This window comes from Haliotis asinina, chromosome 12 (genome assembly GCF_037392515.1).
Source record: "Haliotis asinina isolate JCU_RB_2024 chromosome 12, JCU_Hal_asi_v2, whole genome shotgun sequence".
In the NCBI taxonomy this organism is placed as follows: Eukaryota; Metazoa; Mollusca; class Gastropoda; order Lepetellida; family Haliotidae; genus Haliotis; species Haliotis asinina.
The window spans coordinates 44,787,536-44,806,428 of NC_090291.1; the positions used below are offsets into that span (position 1 = coordinate 44,787,536).

The window sequence follows — 18,893 nt, forward strand, 5'->3', positions numbered from 1 at the left end:
CTACAAGCATGGGTTGTTGAAGACCAATTCAAACCCAGACCTTTAAATCTTCATCTGGAAGTACTGAGAACACAACGGAATCATACTAAGAAGAATAATTTTATTGCATTAACAAACAATCAGAGCACTATCTGTACCTTTCACTAACATGAATGCCTGGTCTTATCCAAAAACTCAGCAAAGTAATTTCCAGTTTAGATTGTAAATTGTGGTGCAATGGACCTGTCTTTTGAACCTACATTTGGCTTGATGGAAAACTAGCTCATAGATGTTCCAGAAGTCAATTGAAAACATTTACATTCACAGACTGCAGTTTGTTGCCATCTTGTTTAACAAATTTCATACATCACACATTGATACATTACCATTTTGTGAGACATGACACACAACCAATACAACTGGCCTCGTTACAGTATGAACAGATAATACTTGCATGAGACACATTTACTTTTCATCATTATCCATACTGTTTATACTGATAAATGCCAAATTACATTAAACCATTTTGTGCAATATACATATTTTGAGAATAAGTAAATCCAGTATTCAAGTCTGTAACTAATTTTATGTATTTATATTTTGAAAATCAGGGTTGTAACTATGAGCAACAAGCTATTACAAGGCCCTTTTGACTTTCAGCCTTAATTTCAAAGAATGTGTGGTCACACATTACTGTAAAGATATCACTGTATTAATATACAAAAATTCACATATCTTCTGTGGTATATCAAGTTTGATTCATGAGATGATACAGTGCAACAATAAATATAGTTTGTACAGAACAAACATAAAAGTCTATTTACACAACAACATATGTCAACAATGTACATTTTATGCATCAGGTCTCATTGTGTACACTATGGAGGAGTATTTGTCTTGTTTTGTTCAGGGTAATTGTATACAAAATGGTTCTTACCACTAGCAAAAGTTCTTTACATTAGCACCTTTGTAATCATCTGGGGTTTGACGTGATCTGAGCAAAAGTCATTTGCACCATGGAAGCCCCATAATACCAGTTTTACATGGTTGATGAAAATCCAAAACATTTTGTGCAAAATATTCATGTCAAGCACTACTGAAGTGCGTTCTAATGTCATCCGTAACTTCGTGTTAGATTAAACTGGTTACCTGATCTCAAAGGATAATCATGTAAGAACCAAAAATTCAAATCTTGCTCAACCATTGAGTACACATAATCAAGGTACAATGAAAACTACTCTCCCTCATAAATTCATCCCCAAAATCTTTTGTATTTTGTCCCAAAAATGAGTCAGTCTTGCAAAATTATTTATGACAAAAATACCTTAAACGATACCATCTAGTACAAGAACATGTAAATTAACAAAATCATATGTGCAATCTTTAATAATAAAATATATGTCAAAAGATATTGCAACACGTCACAAGTGTATAAATGGGTATATCCCCCATTCCTGTGAGACTGTGATAATGAATGATGCCATCCATCAGGAATATCTTACACCTGAAGCAGCCCTGGACTATCGCTTTCATTTGTTAGTGAGACAATGTACTGCTGCAATGGTACTAAAAGCTGTGGCATTCTTTCATATTAACTTACACAGATAAAATTTACTGCCTCCATAAACATTTCCTGTTGTAACAAAGTACACACAACTGTCATCCATGCAACCACAATGACTAGGGTTCTTTTGAGCATGTGTATGATATGAAAACAGGATTCTTTTGAGTAACATGCATGGTTCAACCTAAATACTACCACGGTTGCTGTTTTCTCTGAATCATAATTCTTTTACCAGACTCTGAGCCTCCTGGATGGTACTCAACCCAACAAAAGTACTAGAGTCTGTAATTAACTGAGAATGTATAACTTACTTGCATCAGTATCTGACAAAACCTTCAATGGTCCTTTAAGGCTTCGCCACTAACACCTAGAGAGTTTACAAAAATATGTATGTCAAGGAGTAACAGATCTAATATTTAAACAAGAGTGACATGACTTCACATAAATTTATCTTATTCATTTCACTACCTATCTACTTTACACAAAGTAAACTATATAATATAAGATTCCTTAAGTTTTGGAAGGTGCTCATAAATAGCTGATGTCCACAAAAGGGAATGTGTAAAATGAAAGACATAAGTGGATACTAGGGAGAGCTTAGTCAGTAAGTCCATCGGCTTTCGGTTTGAACATACAGACACCTGGTCTTGATAGTAGTACAACAGCTCATTGACGCTGGCTTTTCTACAAGCTTATAAGAACTGAGGGGACTCAGTGCGCCAGGATATTTGGACATCAGTAATCATACAACAAGCTCATGGCTTCTGCTGCCTTGCATCTCACTTGTGGGGATACATCCTTCAACAGCAATACAAGAGCTGAAATTATAACAGAATAAGGTCATTAATACTTCTTTTTGAACAGATGAAATATCTCCAACACACTCTTATAGCTGGTGCTCATTAACACCTGCAAAACACTAACTAGGATTCATCCCTGAAATGACAAAAGGAATTGGTTTAACCAGTGCTTCGAACTATATGTCAAAATACTACATGACCGCTTAATGTGGTAGGATAGCCCTGTTGTACAAGTGTACCTTTTTGATAAAGAAATGAAAATAAGCATAATGCTTAAAATGAGTATTTGAACGAATAAAGGAGCAAATAATGGATTCAAGTCCATAGTGAGTGAATATGGCCTTTGCTAGGCATACAACAATGTGTTGAAAGTTGCCAGCAGGAGACACAGACCTTCCCCAAAGTGATTTTTGCAATCACCACTCTATGCTCTAACAAACGGCAATCATACTGCTTTAATCACTTGGTTGAACAGGGCTCTGATGTGATACCACAAAGTCTAACACTTTACTGAAGTGTTCATTATGAATTAAAGATGGTGCAAGAAAATGTGACAGGTTTTTTTCCCCTGTTTAATTATACCAATTGTTTATAATATTTTACTAGTCATATCTTTTTCCCCCCGCAGCCTCTGGAATAACATCAATGTCAGTTATCAACAGTGACAGTATGAGGACAGTACCTGAACACACATGTTCCTTTGTGATGCTTCCTTGCTTCTCTTTTGGAAGGTTACCCAGCAAGAATCCTGGTGAAGAAGGCACAACCATAATAATACCATGCAGTCAGATAATGAGTGACAATGTGACATGACATGGACTCTACCAGCTGAAAATGTGAACACTGCTCACATATAGACAGGAGTGTGTAGTTTGGGTGCATGTTGGATTAAAAATTATGCAAAGACAATCAAATGCACAGCATGTTATGCCGATTTCATGCACATCAGTGCATTATATATATGTTATTTGATAAGACAGTAATGCCAGCAAAGCGTCATCACTGAAATGACAGATCAGAATTACAAGTAGAGCAAAGTAACACATTGTAAATGAAGGAAGGAGTTTACAATACATACATCACAAAAGCTTGTCAATAATCATCCACACCGTGGAAACTAATGATTTGGCAACAACCAAAACTTGACATCATTCAGTAACACTGGCACAAATTCAGCCACATCACAGTTCTATCTCCTGGTCACCCTCAGCTCTTGTAAGTACCAGTGTGTACTGGGACCCTTGTCTGCCTTGAATCTAAACCTACATAGCAGAAACTTCTCAAAGGACAAATATAAGTATGTGTATACCTGCAAACATTGCAGCATTGCTTTTGATTTCATCCCAGTGGCTTTTGAAGAATGAGACACAGCCCATCACATAGAAGTTGGTCTTTTCCGAAAAATCTTGAATCTGTGTTAAATAAACAACAACTCAACAATATAAACTTGACTGTCGAAAACTACTTCTGCATGTACAGATATGTATTCCATGTATTCTGGCATTTACACAATTATCACACAACAAAATATTTAAGACTTGCTTTTTGAGGACCTTTGAAAGACAAAAAATAACAAGAAGACAAAGTCATCAACATCCCCTACAGAGGCAAAGTACTTTTTATGAACATGTCGACTAATTATGATGACAGTTTTCGTAAGAAAAGGTGAACGGTTTTAAAGTTCTGTTGCAGAAAAGAGCACAACCACCAATTTCAGTCCAAGTCAAACTTGTTGTCATGGAAACTACAAAAAATAAAATTCACACACTGGTGTAAATCCCAAAAGACATATCTAGGGACATGGTAAACAGGGCAAACATGTGCACCAAGTTAGATCAAGTTAAAGTTTGTGAGATCTGCTAAACAAAATGACCTGGAAACTGCAAAAAATAAATTTTATATCTACGTCTAATCCCCAAACGGAACATCTAGGGATCATGCTTGACATGTGTACCAAGTGTGATGAAACTAGCATTGGAAGATCTGTTCCAGACAAGATGACATCCTTTCAAATGCTGTTACTTACAATAAGTTTGGACAAGTCATTCATGAATTCCCCATAGAAAAGATTTGCTTCTTCCAGGAGATGTTTCTGAAATTTGTCGTTGACAGCCTCTGATCCTATCAGTGGTCCCAGCATTCGTAAGGCATACTTGCAAGCCTGGAACACAGACGTACAAACAGTTTACAGGGGTATTGTATTATAATGATGTGTCCATGCAATCTATATCCTACAGGACACTACACGTTTACGATCTGGCACAGTGTACCAATAATGTAGAATAGAAACAAGAAGACATGGTCATCAATATCCCCTGCCAGTGTTCTGTTCCTATTTGGATCCTGTTTTTTCACTCCATCAGAACATTCATGTCCTAAAAACACATACCATATTTGGTTTCGCTTTCTGTAACGGTTACTGAGAAAATCTGTTTCCACTGGTGACAATATGCACTATATCAAGAAATGCATGACAAACTGTAACTGTAACAAACTGTAAAACTGTTTCTGTTTTTAAACAAGCCATTCATGTCCTGAAAAGATACTAAATTTGTTTTCTCTATCTTTAACAGTGTCTGAGAAATTCTGTCCCTGCCATCTCAGATGGAAGAACAGACAGACCATTTGTTCTGGAACCTTAAAAAAAATGTCCAAGGTAGAACACTGAAACTTTTGGTTGTCTCTGGTAAAACTTAGAAGTCTGAACCATCTCTTTAGATGAGGACAATATTGTTTAACTTTGAATTACACATGCTCACTGAGAATTCAAAAGGCTTGCTATCGCTGTAGAATCAACTGATAATGAGGATATAAACTTCAGCATGTAAACTTTGTGTTTTTACTATTGCAAGGAATACACTATGAGGCAATTACAATATGTTTCACAAATATGTGGTAATGAATACAAATATTTATACATGAAATATTATGATCAATTACTAAGTTGAAACACTGGATAAACATTTCTATAAAGCAATACATTGCAAACAAAACTCTAAGCTCAAAGCAGCCTTACCAAAACACAGATTCTGCCGTGTGGTTTGGGTATATTCCATTTGGCATACATCACTAAGATGAACAATAAACTAGTTCCAAGTAAAAACACTTTCTTAAAAATATTCTTAATATACCTGGCATATAAAGAAACTGCATTGTCTCAATATTATCCCAATTGTACGATAACAGTGTCAAAGGTACATATAAATTTTAAGGGAGGGATCATGAGACCATAACAAGTTGGGAGAATTTCAATTTTAAAGGGGTCATTGGTTTGCAAAAAATGTGTTGACATGAGGACGGACGAGATGATTTTTTTAACCCATCCTCCACAAAATTCACCCATCTCGGATGTTGGGATGGGCTATCTTTCCTACACTGCTGCAATATTACTTGACAGTTGCTGTAAAAGTCTCTTGAGAATTATTGAAATGCAGACAGCTGTTCATGAGAAAAAAAATTAAGTTCTGAATTGTCTGTTTGATACAACACCTAATCAATCAAATTACAGATCATCTGCTACGAACAAAGGTTTTACAAATGGGCTGAGTACTCAGCATCTTCTCACATTTAGCAAGTGGGTGAGTTTAGTTTTATGCCACTTTTAGCTATATTTCAACAATATCACGGCAGGGGACATGGCATACATTGTTCCCATGTGGGGAACTGAACTCTGGTCTTTGGCATGACAAGCGAGTGCTTTAACCACTTGGCTACCCCACTGCATGTCACAACTGACCTCACGGAGGATGACAATGCACCTTGTACTGCAGATGCTCGAGCCTCACCTTCTTCACATCCGGTTCTGGATCATTCAGATGTAGGAGAAGACTGATGAAGTTACTGTGTATTTGTTCAAGGAAGGGCGCTCGAGATGGACCGTCTCCAAAGCGGGACAGATTGCCAAACAATATGAATGCCTGAGCACGTACTGCTGGTTTCTCCTGCAGCCAGAAGCACAAGACACAAAACTCATTTGAAATTCCTACACAAGTGTTGTAATAATGATGCAGAGACTCTGGAATTCTTTCAATGTCTGAAGTGAAAGTTTGAAAATAGTATGTCCTCCTTTTCAGAGAATATTAGACTCCTGATAAGATGCATTTGTTATAATTTATTATATTTACACTGAAAACTGAAAGTACATGTCTGACCAAACATGAAGGTCACTTGATGTCACCAACATCTTTATCAGAATCATTTCAGTACTGCCTAATCTGGAATAAAGCTCCCAAACATATTTAATGCAAGATGATATTAATATTTTCCATGGATACCTTTTCAAAGCAAGGCCTAATTTTGAGTGCAACGTTGATGAGAATGGCTCGGATATGACTCTCGTCAATTTCGGACATGATGCGTGACAGACCGCTCATCGCTTCAATTGTGATGTCATCATTTGGATCTTCTTTATCATCCATGCCTGCCATCATGGCTGACAGGATTGTTGTTGAGTATTTTTGAACCTGGTGAAAACAGAACCAAGAGGATTTAATGGTGAACAATTTTCATTTGGTTATTCATAGCTAAGGTAATACTAACATATACATGTCAGATGAAAACACAAAGTACCAGGTGTCACAGCACCAGACATGGTGGCTGTGTGGGTTAGAATGCTGACCTTTTGGGCTAGCAGTTAGGTGCCTTATTCTGAGAACATGGGTACAGATACCAGATGGTACTTAACCAAAAATAAAGCAGTAAAATCTGAGAAAGTGCAATCTCAATATATCATGTATAATGATTAATGTGTCACAGCTGTTTATGTTCAGTAGTCTTCGTGAGATTACTGACTAAATATTTGGGAGTGCATTTACTTTTATGCCACATTCAGCAATACTCCTCCTACATGGCCATGGTCTGTAAAAAATCAAGTCTGGACCAGACAAACCAGTGATCAATAGCATGTGCGTCATTCTACATAATTGGGATACGATGACATGTATCAACCAAGTCAGTGGTCCTGACCAGTCAATGCTGTTAGTCACCTCTTATGACAAGCATGGATAACTGAAGATCACTTCTAACCCTGATCCTCATGGGTATACTGTCACAATATTAGGTGATGAGACTAGGTCTAACCTGGTCCTTGCCCACACTAGCCACATTACTGAGTCCTCGTATACACAACATTCTCACGACGTGTGACGAGTCTACAAGGCGTCCCAGCAAGCTGTTCATGATCAGCTCCACCAGGGTGTCATCTCCAGCACACTTCTGGTTGATCAGCTGAAACACAGACACAGGGAGATACTTGAGACTACATTAAAACCTGCAGCCTGGATACGACAATCCAGTGATCAACATAATGATAATCAAGTCACACAATTGGGATACAAAGAGAAAGACAACCAAGTCAGTGAGCCTGACCAATCCATCTTGTTAGTCACCTCTTGGCACTCTTGGTTGCTGAAGACCAATTCTAACCCAGATCTTCACGATTCAGTTGTACTTGTAACTGCACTGTAACTTAGGCATCAGTAATTCACCACTGGCTATCTGTGCATCGACAAACTAAATGCCTAAGAATAACAGAATCCACTTTAACTAGTCTCAAACCACTGAATACCTATAAAATACTCCACAAAGATACAATGCTATTTCCTAGTAAGCGAACATGGAAGATGATTCTTTTTCAAAATTCCAACCAGCTACAACTGAAATGTTTGTAAGAAAAAGAAAAGAGTTCAAATCCAACTTGCATGTGTTGACCACGCGCTGAAAATACATCCATATCGACAAGCTTGCTCTAATAATTCTCAGAACATAATCTATCTTTCCCCAAGCAAAGATTACTGCATGTGTTTTGAAGGACATGAAAATGATACAGACAGATAGTCACTACTTCCTCAAAAGGGCATCTTACCTCTGCAAAGAAAGCAGCCACGACAACCCTTTGTGGATCGAAAAGACTGGACAAAACTGATGTAAGATTGGCCACAATCTTGGATGTGTAGGCCGCTTCTGCTGTGCTTGATACCAGAACTCTGTCAACACAATTACATGCATTAAAACAAAGATTCTGTGGGAGGCTCAGTACCTGGCTTCTAGAAGTCCCTATTTCAACCTGATCTCTCCTAAAGGACACTGATCTCAGTACCTGGCTTCTAGAAGTCCCTATTTCAACCTGATCTCTATTAAAGGACACTGATCTCAGTACCTGGTTTCTAGAAGTCCCTATTTCAACCTGATCTCTCCTACAGGACGCTGATCTCAGTACCTGGTTTCTAGAAGTCCCTAGTTCAACCTGATCTCCCCTAAAGGACACTGATCTCAGTACCTGGCTTCTAGAAGTCCCTATTTCAACCTGATCTCTCCTAAAGGACTCTGATCTCAGTACCTGGCTTCTAGAAGTCCCTATTTCACCCTGATCTCCCCTAAAGGACGCTGATCTCAGTACCTGGTTTCTAGAAGTCCCTATTTCACCCTGATCTCCCTAAAAGGACACTGATCTCAGTACCTGGCTTCTAGAAGTCCCTATTTCACCCTGATCTCTCCTAAAGGACACTGATCTCAGTACCTGGTTTCTAGAAGTCCCTATTTCACACTGATCTCTCCTAAAGGACACTGATCTCAGTACCTGGCTAGAGTAGTGATGGACTCTGGGTACAGCACCTCATCCTCCATGTTGATAAACACCATCTCCTTCTGCAGACTCTCACACATGTCAAAGCTCTTGGCTCTCTGGAGGAACTTCTGGAAGGCCTCTGTCACTGCTCTGGTCAGGGAATGAACAAGTTTATTTTACTAACCTGGGCACATATGTGCTGATCCAAACTTTGACATATTACACAGGTACACACAGGTAAACACATCCACACCCAATTCAGACAGTTCCTGTTTCAGGTAACAGATACTGACATTCACATCAGAAATCAATTAAAGACACAAGTGTTCAAATATTGTTACAGTTTAAAGGAATAGTCAGATCTTGGTTCTCACTACCTCCAATGAGTCACATCAGAATGACCTTTCATAGGACCAGTCAGAGTTGTTTACTTGTTCAAGTAAAAATACCATGCATCAATGAAAATGTTAATATGCTCTCTTCCAAACAACACATACAGTCTCAGCAGCTGTTTCCATCAAAGTCGTCATCCATCTTCAGTGAGATAAACATGTGAAACTACAAAAGACTTCTCACATCCCACTGAATATACTGCCTTTTTCAATTTTCAAATTTGGAATCAACGTATTTCCAAACCTAGTCTTGAAAGAAGTTGCTTGTCATTATTTGTCACCTTCATTGCTCAAAATTCACAGACGACTGTTCTATGCAAACTGTCATTTGAAGTCCTCAGACTTTTGTGTTGCTGAAGCAAATGTTGTTCATTTAGTAACTTAAACTATGATCATTGATATCAGGCATATCCTAGAGACACAGGTCTTCAAAGTGAAAGGCAGTGGAGTAGCCTAGTGGTTAATGCATTCATTCATTATGCCAAAGACACGAATTTCCCAGATGGGTACTATGTGTAAAGCCCATTTCTGGTGTTTCCCTCCTTGATATCGCTGGAACATTGCTAAAAGCAGCCAAAAAGCATACTCCCTAACCCCAAGCTGTGCCTTAGATATTGGGTTGGCTGTCTGCCAGTACAGTGTATTACAATGTATCTCACAGAAGGCAAATTGAAATGCTTCCTTACTGACTCGGGTTGATGAGTTTTTGTTCCACCTTTGGAGCTTTTTTCTTGTCCTTTGATTTCGTCTCTTCTTTTTCAACCTGTAAAAATAAAGCAACAGTGACAAGCAACACAATCAAACTCAAGAAAGCTGCATTTCAGTCATGAGTGAGACACAGAGTTTAGTTTTACGCTGCTTTCAACAATATTCCAGCAATATCACGGCAGGGGACACCAGAAATGGACTTTGCACATTGTACCTATGTGGGGCATCAAACACAGGTTTTTGGAGTGTTCAGCCCACTACTTCGGTCATGAAGCTGGGGTGAATTGAATACTTAAAATAGCAGTATACAATACATGTGCGTATGCATATATGTGTTTAGTGCTAGCCTACTCCGATGCCATGTCGCATGATTACACGATGCCATTTAGAAAGTGGTCAAATGTAACATATGTTATATTTGGGATTACACTTTCTTGGTAAAGTACAAATTCTAAATTTGGAAGTCAAGGTGGTGTTGTGCAAGTGGGTCCAGGTGTGTATGCTGGGACATTGAGTGTAACTATCACAACTCGCTTTCGCTTCCTAAATTATCCAAACAAACAAACTTGGAAACAAATCATGGAGACGTATCCAGAAAGAGGTAGGAGTTCTTGCATATATTTTATTAATAGTTTTGGACTTATCCATTTGTCTGGATGATTTATCCAAATTATAGTCGCACTGCGAGCAAACCACAGCTGCGACTGCTGTCTTCATTGACACTGACAAATATGAAAATACTGCAAATATCACCTTGTAAACACAGGTGTCACTTGACCCGTAAAGATCGGGATTTGAAGAGGTCTTCAATAACAAATGCTGGTTGTAAGTAACAACTAACGGCATCAGGTGGTCAGGCTTGCCTATTTGGTTGACTCGTGTCATCATATCTCAGTTGTGTAGATTAATGCTCATATGGTCGATCACTGGACTGTCTGGTCCAGAATTGATTATTAACAGACTGCCGCCATATAGCTGTAATATTGCTGACAGTGGCATTGAACAACAGTCCAACCAACTACTCACACACAGCTAACTATCAGCTTCCACAGACCTGAATTTTGGGAGGCCCAACTCCGACGGCAGAGCCCACCCGCACCATCAACGCTGCAAACAGTCTGTGAAAGTTCTTCAATACTTGTTCTTCCGATTCATCCACCTCAAATATTTCTTTCAATGCATAAGTAACCTGGAGCATAACATGGATTTATATTTTGGCCGTGACCAGTATGATTTATTTTCTCGCATCCACTTTTTCAAAAACATATATTTGACTGAATGATGGGTTCTATATTTTGTAGTTAACTTTTCTGTAACAAACATTATGATCTGCTTCCTGACTTGTAGGAATTGATCAAAATGCATAAGATAACACTGAAGGCCAAACACTGGCCACTGTCTTTTATTCTTCCAAGGGTCTTTTCAAATTGGCCCTACACAATGATTAAAGACACACCTGGGGCAATGACAGTAAAAAAGGTTAATACTTGCTTTCTGAATATATGAGATCATATTTAAAGTATTCAAATATCTGTAAAATGAAAAACAGTAACAGTTAGTAATTACTTAAATCTAAAACACTCCCTTTACACAATCCCACTATCCCTTGATTCTAAATCTCTGCTTGACAATACTGACAGCAAGGGGGATAATTGTTGCTGTCTTGAGCAGTTGGGTCTTGTCACGTGGGTCTGGCTTCTCCTCGTAAGGCAGACTCTTCTGTAGAAGGTCCAGGAAGTGATCGATCATGCTGGACGTTAACTGTGAGTCCTGGGCAATGATGTGCCACACCTCAACTATGTGTCTGGAAGTCAAGACACCATGGTCGTACATTAAACATGTGGCTGACACAAAGATGATAAGCTGAGAGGACTGCCATATCAGTCAGCTTGCAAGCAGCAGTATCAGTCCTCCCATAACACATTGTAAGGGAGTGAATATCAGACAAAGCATACTCGTCATTAGGCATTCAGCATCTCACGTAACAGGTGCAACTCACATATAAAGCAGATATAGATATAACTTACTCATCGTACCACAGTGGGTATCTCACGATACACACATAACTTACTCCTTATGAAACAGCCACCATTTCATGATACAGATATAATTTAAATATTGTTTGGCAATGGGTATCTAACTATACAGATACAACTTACTCATCGTACAGATGTACGATACAGATGTAACTTACACATTGTACAGCAATGGGTATCTCACGATACAGATGTAACTTACACATCGTACAGCAATGGGTATCTCACAATACAGATGTAATTTACACAATGGGTATCTCACAATACAGATGTAACTTACACATCGTACAGCAGTTTTTATCTCACGATATAGATGTAACTTACTCATCGTACAGCAATGGTTATCTCATGATACAGACGTAACTTACTCATTGTACAGCAATGGGTATCTCATGATACAGATGTAACTTACACACTGTAGAGCAATGGTTATCTCATGATACAGATGTAACTTACACATCGTAGAGCAATGGGTATCTCACGAAACAGACGTAACTTACTCATTGTAGAGCAATGGGTATCTCATGATACAGATGTAACTTACACATCGTAGAGCAATGGGTATCTCATGATACAGATGTAACTTACACATCGTAGAGCAATGGGTATCTCATGATACAGATGTAATTTACTCATCGTACAGCAATGGGTATCTCACGATACAGACGTAACTTACTCATTGTACAGCAATGGGTATCTCATGATACAGATGTAACTTACACATCGTAGAGCAATGGGTATCTCATGATACAGCTATAAGTTACTCATCGTAGGCATCAAGTATATCTCACACAGATATGACCTTCTCATTGTAAGGTAGTGGGTATCTTACTATATAGATATAACTTACTCATCGTAAGGCAGTGGGTATCCCAGCAGTGTTGTGACGACTGGGATGAGATGGTGAGATGCCATTGTTCGTATTGTTCGGAGAGTTCCTGTTCTAGTCTGTGGACACTGGATCAATCGCAGCTTTTCGTACAGGTTGTCAAGGATCTTGCTCACCTGGAAAAACCATACTTGTAATATTAGATCATCCAGCAATTGCACACCTGTATGAATATGACATATTAATGACTTACGTAACTATCAATTAGCCTCTAAAATTTCTCATGAAGCTGATCAAATATAGGATCCATTGAGTTCAGATTTATGTGCTTCACCTCTTCATCAGATCACAGAGAACAATTCATACCCTGGAATTGGTTGTGGGCAGGGTAGTACAATATCCCTCATCGTCACCTCTAGGTGGTTCCCCAACTTCATCAGACCAATGAGATCAATTTGCAACAACAGAAGAGCTGTCAGACTACAGTAACCCTCCTCTACACCCTCACCTCTTTATGTTGCTCGTTTCCATGGGTTTTCATCTGACCATTGAGAGCCACACATGCCTCAGAGGAGTTGCAAGACTACAGTACCCTCCTCTACACCCTCACCTCTTTATGTAGCTCGCTTCCACGGGTCTTCATCAGACCATTGAGAACCACACATGCTCCAGAGGAGCTGTGAGACTGGGCATCCAGCAGACCCTCTTGAAGCACCTCCATGAACGGCTGAAGGTGATCAGCTGGGAGCTTCTTCGACACGACCTGAGAGACAGATTGAATCAGATTGTTCTTAATTCAAACAAAGCCTCATTAATACCAAAAGATAATTTTGTCCAAATGATTTGGGAATGTAGGTTGTAATTTCGGAATTTCAACAATAGTGATCTGTCTTACCACATGTCAAAAAATACCCTGTATTCTTTTTCTTCTTGTGAGGCACAAAATAACCAGCACAGAATAACTAGCACACAAAGTCCAGCCCCCATACAACAGCTTTGAATCCCTGATGGGACTCAACTCCAAAAGGTACTAGAATCTGTACTTTACTGAGAAAGTGTAAACCCAAATATAACACGTCAGATGTGACCACTTTCTAACTGGCATTGTGTATTAATAGCATTCTGCTGTGCCAATCTGTTCTTCTCAGAGGGTACACAAGGTCCATGGTCTAAACTACCTGTTGCTTGGCTTCTATTTTAGGTGGAAGCTGCGGTAGCAGAGTGACTTTGTTAAGATGGTTGACTTTGTTGAGATAGCTGGTGGCTATTAGGTGCCTGTCTGAGAGTGTGGGTTCAAATCCCAGATAGGACTAAACCCAACAAAAGTACTAGAATCTGTACTTCAATGAGAAAGTGTAATCACAGATATAATATGTTACATTTGACCACTTTCTAAATGGCATTGAGTATTTATAGATTACATATTCTCTGCACTCCAGCTAAGAGTATATTGGTATGGCTCCCACAAGGGAAGTGCCATTTTATCCTTGACAGAACTCTACTCCAAAAGTACTAGAATCCATACTGACATATTCAGATATAGTACTAAATATTGACAATGTGTTCCCCAAAATACACATGCATTTGACCACATTCTAAATTGCATTGTATGATCCTAAAGGAGTTGAAACTGATAATCCGATGTACCACTGAGATTGACATTCAATGACTGAGGGAACAAAATACCTGCACCTTGTGCGTGTACCAGTTGCATGGATATGTGTACTCTATAAATATCCGATAATAATGATAATAATATTTCAAAATCTCTGACTATGCCTCACAATGCTCACCTTTGAAAGGTCGTTGATGACACTGAATAAAATGTTGGGGTCACCTTTCTTCAGTCTCTCCTTAAGGGTGGCAAGAGCTTCTACCATCTGGTCCTTGTGATCTGCATCGTTACCTTGGGAACAATTGGAAACACTGATTACACACAAATTAGCATTGGTACATAAAAAAGCTATAATGTCACAAACAACATGACCTAATTGACTTTTTTCTGTCCTCTCAAACATACAGTGAGTGAGTGAGTGAGTGAGTGAGTGAATCTGCAAAGTAATCTTAGCTCAAAGGACTTCAGTCTTATCCCACAATGAAGCAAACGTGAAACATGTGGTCTTACTTCAGAGAAGTGAGTTTCATTCCAAATTGATTCTGTTCATATAGCAGAAAATGGTTACTTCAAGCACCTCATAAGCTGCTTGAGCTATCTGGGGTAATGATAACCAGAAGGTTTAGGAGTTTTGAACATGCATTGAGAAACATACATGATAACAGGAATATTATTGTTATCATACCCTCATATCGGAGTCCTATCTTGAGAATGAGCTGTACGCAGTCAATGGCATGGAGACGGATATTGATACTAGGGTCGGTACATCGAGGAATCATCCTGGCCAGAAATATTCCTTCATCGCTGAACCTTTCTGCTGACTGAAAAAGCATGAAACAGCATGTCAGATTAAACCATGCGAAAGATTTCTATCTACAATACATTTTGATTGTACCTGCCTTCATTATCACAATATCCATGACACCATCCACAATAAATCTTCCGCATACACACAAGTTCTCCCATAATCCACATCCAGAGTGAGCGATTTTAGTTTCATGCTGCTTTCAGCAATGTTCCAGCAATATCCACAGTGGTGACACCAGAAATAAGTTTCACACACTGTACCCATGACGGGAATCAAGACCAGGTCTTCAGCATAACGCGCAAACACTTTAACCCTTAGGCTACCTCAAAACCCCAACATCCAAAACAACCCCTCCCTTCCCCTCAGCAGATCCACATTGACCCCTCAGCAGATCCACATTGACCCCTCAGCAGATCCACATCGACCAACATCCACCATCCTTCCCATGCACTAACAAACTCCTTCTTATCCATCTCCTTCATCCGCATCCACAACTCCCCATCAATCCCCACAACAATCCTCCCCAATCTTCTCATCCCCCACACCAACAACACTGATTACACACAAATTATCATTGGTACATCGAAAAAAAGCTATATGTCACAAACAACATGATCTAATTGACTATTTACTGTCCTCTCACACATACAGTGAGTGAGTGAGTGAGTGAGTGAGTGAGCAAAGCAATCTTATCTCAAAAGTTATCTTAGCACTAAGATTGATTTGTGTTTCTAGACCTTCAGTTTTATCCCACAATGAAGCAAACGTGAAACATGTGAAACACCTGTCCATACCTTCAATAACCCATGCCCTCACCCTCAACAACCCCTCCCCATGAGTCCCCTACTAACTGTGATGTCTGCCTGCTCCAGGTAGAAGGTAAGGACAGTCTGCCATGTCTTCAGGGCCCTCTCTCGTTTGTGTTCCTCGGGTTCCAGGATCCATGGCACCAGGTGCTGTTGGAACACAAAACATACAGCAGAGATTCTGTTAAATGAACGTTCTATTTCTGGTGAAACATTTCTGGTCAGCTCATCAAAATGTTCCATATATTCTTCTGCAGTTCTACAGTGTATTGCATCTTAACGACATTCTTTCAGGATGTCCCACATCCACAATTTGTGAATTACCTCAGTGTAAAAAACACTCGGGCACTCTGTAAAACCTTATGAACACTCGGCACATAGAGGCATCAACTCATTACATGGGCCAAACAGTAAAACCTCTTTTACGGAGGGTATACATTTGTGTGGGGTACACAGTAAAACCTCTTTTACTGAGGGTATACATTTGTACGAGGCACACAGTAAAATCAGTTGATATAGCACACAGTTGAAACTAGTGGTGTTCCAGTTGATTGAAATAACTGAAGATTTGGTCGTAGTGACCAAATGACGAAGAGTTCAATCACATTTTCTCATAATCAAATACAAATGATTTTGGAACTAGCATTGAGGTCTTTGAAACACTTGGTTATAGAACATATGTTCAGAGTTGTCAGGGTCTGAAAACTTGTTTAATTCTTATAAAACTCACTTCAGTAAATGAAAAGTCACGTCTGAATATATCTTTATGTCTAAGATTTTATGTTCATGATATACTGGCCATCTCCATAAGGTAGTAGGTTGCATCATGGTATACTACCTGCAGTACCTACCGGGATAAAAAATCTGAAAAATGACACAGACCAAGTTTTTCAGAAGATTGTTCATTAATAACGAAGCAAATCATCAATGGTGGGATTCAAACACTAGTAAACTCATATCATACATGACAGAACAAAAACAGTCAAAAGTACAGTACCTTGAATATTGTCTCCAGACCATGTGGCGAGAGGTCCTTGGTGAGTATGCAGGTAAGCATATCGTACAGCGCCTGGAATGTGGCATCCATCAACACCTCCATCTCCAGCATCTCATCATACGTCTCCTCCTTCCCCTTCTTTGGCGGGAACCCAGTCTGGGACAGCCCCAATGTGCAGTCCAACCCCGTCTTGATCAGGTCAAATATCTCAGCCTCTGACAGGCATGGGTCAAGCTTACTGGGTGGTACTAAGGAAACATTCTTGGAAATATGAAAGAGGCTATTTTGTGTGAGTGTGCGTGTGTCTATGTCTGTTGCTGACTGCTACTCTTGTATATAATGAAATAATGAAGTCTACATCGTTAGTGTGCAGCGACTTACCAAGCCTGACCATCAGATCTATAACATGGGCACTTGCAAGTGTGCATGGGCAGACACAGCTTCTTGAGAAAGCAGTGAGTGAGAGTGCGTGAGTTTAGTTTTATGCTGCACTCAGCAATATTCCAGCTATATGGCGCGGGTCGGTAAATAATCGTGTATGGACTAGACAATCTAGTGAGCAACAACATGAGCAACCGGGAACCAATGACGTGCTAACCAAGTCAGTGGTCTGACCACCCGATCCTCTTAGTCGCCTCATACGACAAGCATAATCGCCTTTTATAGCAAGCATGGGTTGCTGAAGGCTTATTCTGCCCGGACTTTCACAGGTCTCTTGAGAAACGAAGGAGGGAAGTTGCACACTCTTGTTCAAGTGGGGTGCTGACTTATTTTTCACGAGTCATATGATTATCTTTCAGAACAAAGGGCAGGGGTGTGCCTCCCTACACACACACACACACACAGGCGGATCCAGAGAAGTTGGTGCAAAAGGCAAGGGTGTGCACCCCTGCACCAACTTCTCTGGATCCGTGCATGCATGCGTGCGTGCATCTTTCTGTGTCTGTCCATCTTTGTCTCTGTGTGCATTAGTCTGTTTTTCTGCATGTATGTCTGTGTCTGTCTATCCACCCGTGTCTGTATGTATGTATTTGTGCATGCAGGGCAGAGAAAATCTTACAGCTAAACAATAAATTAAACCATACCATCAGACAAAGTCTCTGTAAAACATATGTTCTTTGTATTTCAAAATGGATACATGAGTGTCGCACAGGCATTCATGGCCAGTGCTCTCGTCTCGTTGGACAAGTGACCGACTGGCTCCGCCTTCATGTAATTCTGGAAGCAACAGAGGTAAGACAGTGAGTGAGTGAGAGAGTGAGTTGAGCTTAACACTGCTTTCAGAAGTCTTCAGTAATATCAAGAAATATCACTTGTATGGGGGGTAACCCTGAAGTGATACAGGTGTTTCCTTGGTAACCACTAATCAGTGGGTATCTCATATTAAAACCCACAGTCACTTTAGCTTTCCTAAGGGATGGATATCTGCTCTTCCAGTTTTGGGACAACAGTGACTCAGACACATTTATTGCTACGGCAGAGAAAGACATTACTTGGCAACTTTGAGACACTTATCACAAGTGCAGAAACATTAGTACTGAGCCAAAATTCTGTCCTGCTATGTTAAACTAAAAACTGGCAGGATCACCATGACAGCAAAACAAACATGTTTCTTACTTAGCATCTTCGTCTCAGCTTTTTCAGTTACCAAGGCAAAAGTAAAAAATAAGTTGAGGGAGAAAACAAGTGATCGATGGTAAGGACAATGATCCACATCATTGTCATGGAAAATACCAAAGATGGTTGATTACCTAGTAACAACGGGCATTGTGTGTACATATTATCTAAAAAATA

At 39.5% G+C, this 18,893-nt stretch overlaps 1 protein-coding gene across 1 annotated transcript in view; it reads right to left on the reverse strand.

Annotated features, from left to right (window-relative positions):
• Positions 1–83: 83 nt before the first annotated feature.
• Positions 84–18,893, reverse strand: part of LOC137258934 (maestro heat-like repeat-containing protein family member 1) — a 52,331-nt gene continuing 33,521 nt past the window's right edge. Inside the window, exons 22-40 of the mRNA XM_067796629.1 lie at positions 18,238–18,317; positions 17,100–17,337; positions 16,148–16,252; positions 15,174–15,309; positions 14,667–14,779; positions 13,484–13,636; positions 12,895–13,049; positions 11,647–11,812; positions 11,063–11,197; positions 9,987–10,063; positions 8,921–9,058; positions 8,207–8,327; positions 7,423–7,569; positions 6,618–6,806; positions 6,129–6,284; positions 4,370–4,504; positions 3,653–3,755; positions 3,026–3,091; positions 84–2,361 (exon numbers count right to left, since the gene is read on the reverse strand). Of these exons, the coding sequence (XP_067652730.1) occupies positions 2,279–2,361; positions 3,026–3,091; positions 3,653–3,755; positions 4,370–4,504; positions 6,129–6,284; positions 6,618–6,806; positions 7,423–7,569; positions 8,207–8,327; positions 8,921–9,058; positions 9,987–10,063; positions 11,063–11,197; positions 11,647–11,812; positions 12,895–13,049; positions 13,484–13,636; positions 14,667–14,779; positions 15,174–15,309; positions 16,148–16,252; positions 17,100–17,337; positions 18,238–18,317 (2,496 nt within the window). The 3' untranslated portion in view covers positions 84–2,278. The remainder of the gene's footprint in view (positions 2,362–3,025; positions 3,092–3,652; positions 3,756–4,369; positions 4,505–6,128; positions 6,285–6,617; positions 6,807–7,422; positions 7,570–8,206; positions 8,328–8,920; positions 9,059–9,986; positions 10,064–11,062; positions 11,198–11,646; positions 11,813–12,894; positions 13,050–13,483; positions 13,637–14,666; positions 14,780–15,173; positions 15,310–16,147; positions 16,253–17,099; positions 17,338–18,237; positions 18,318–18,893) is intronic.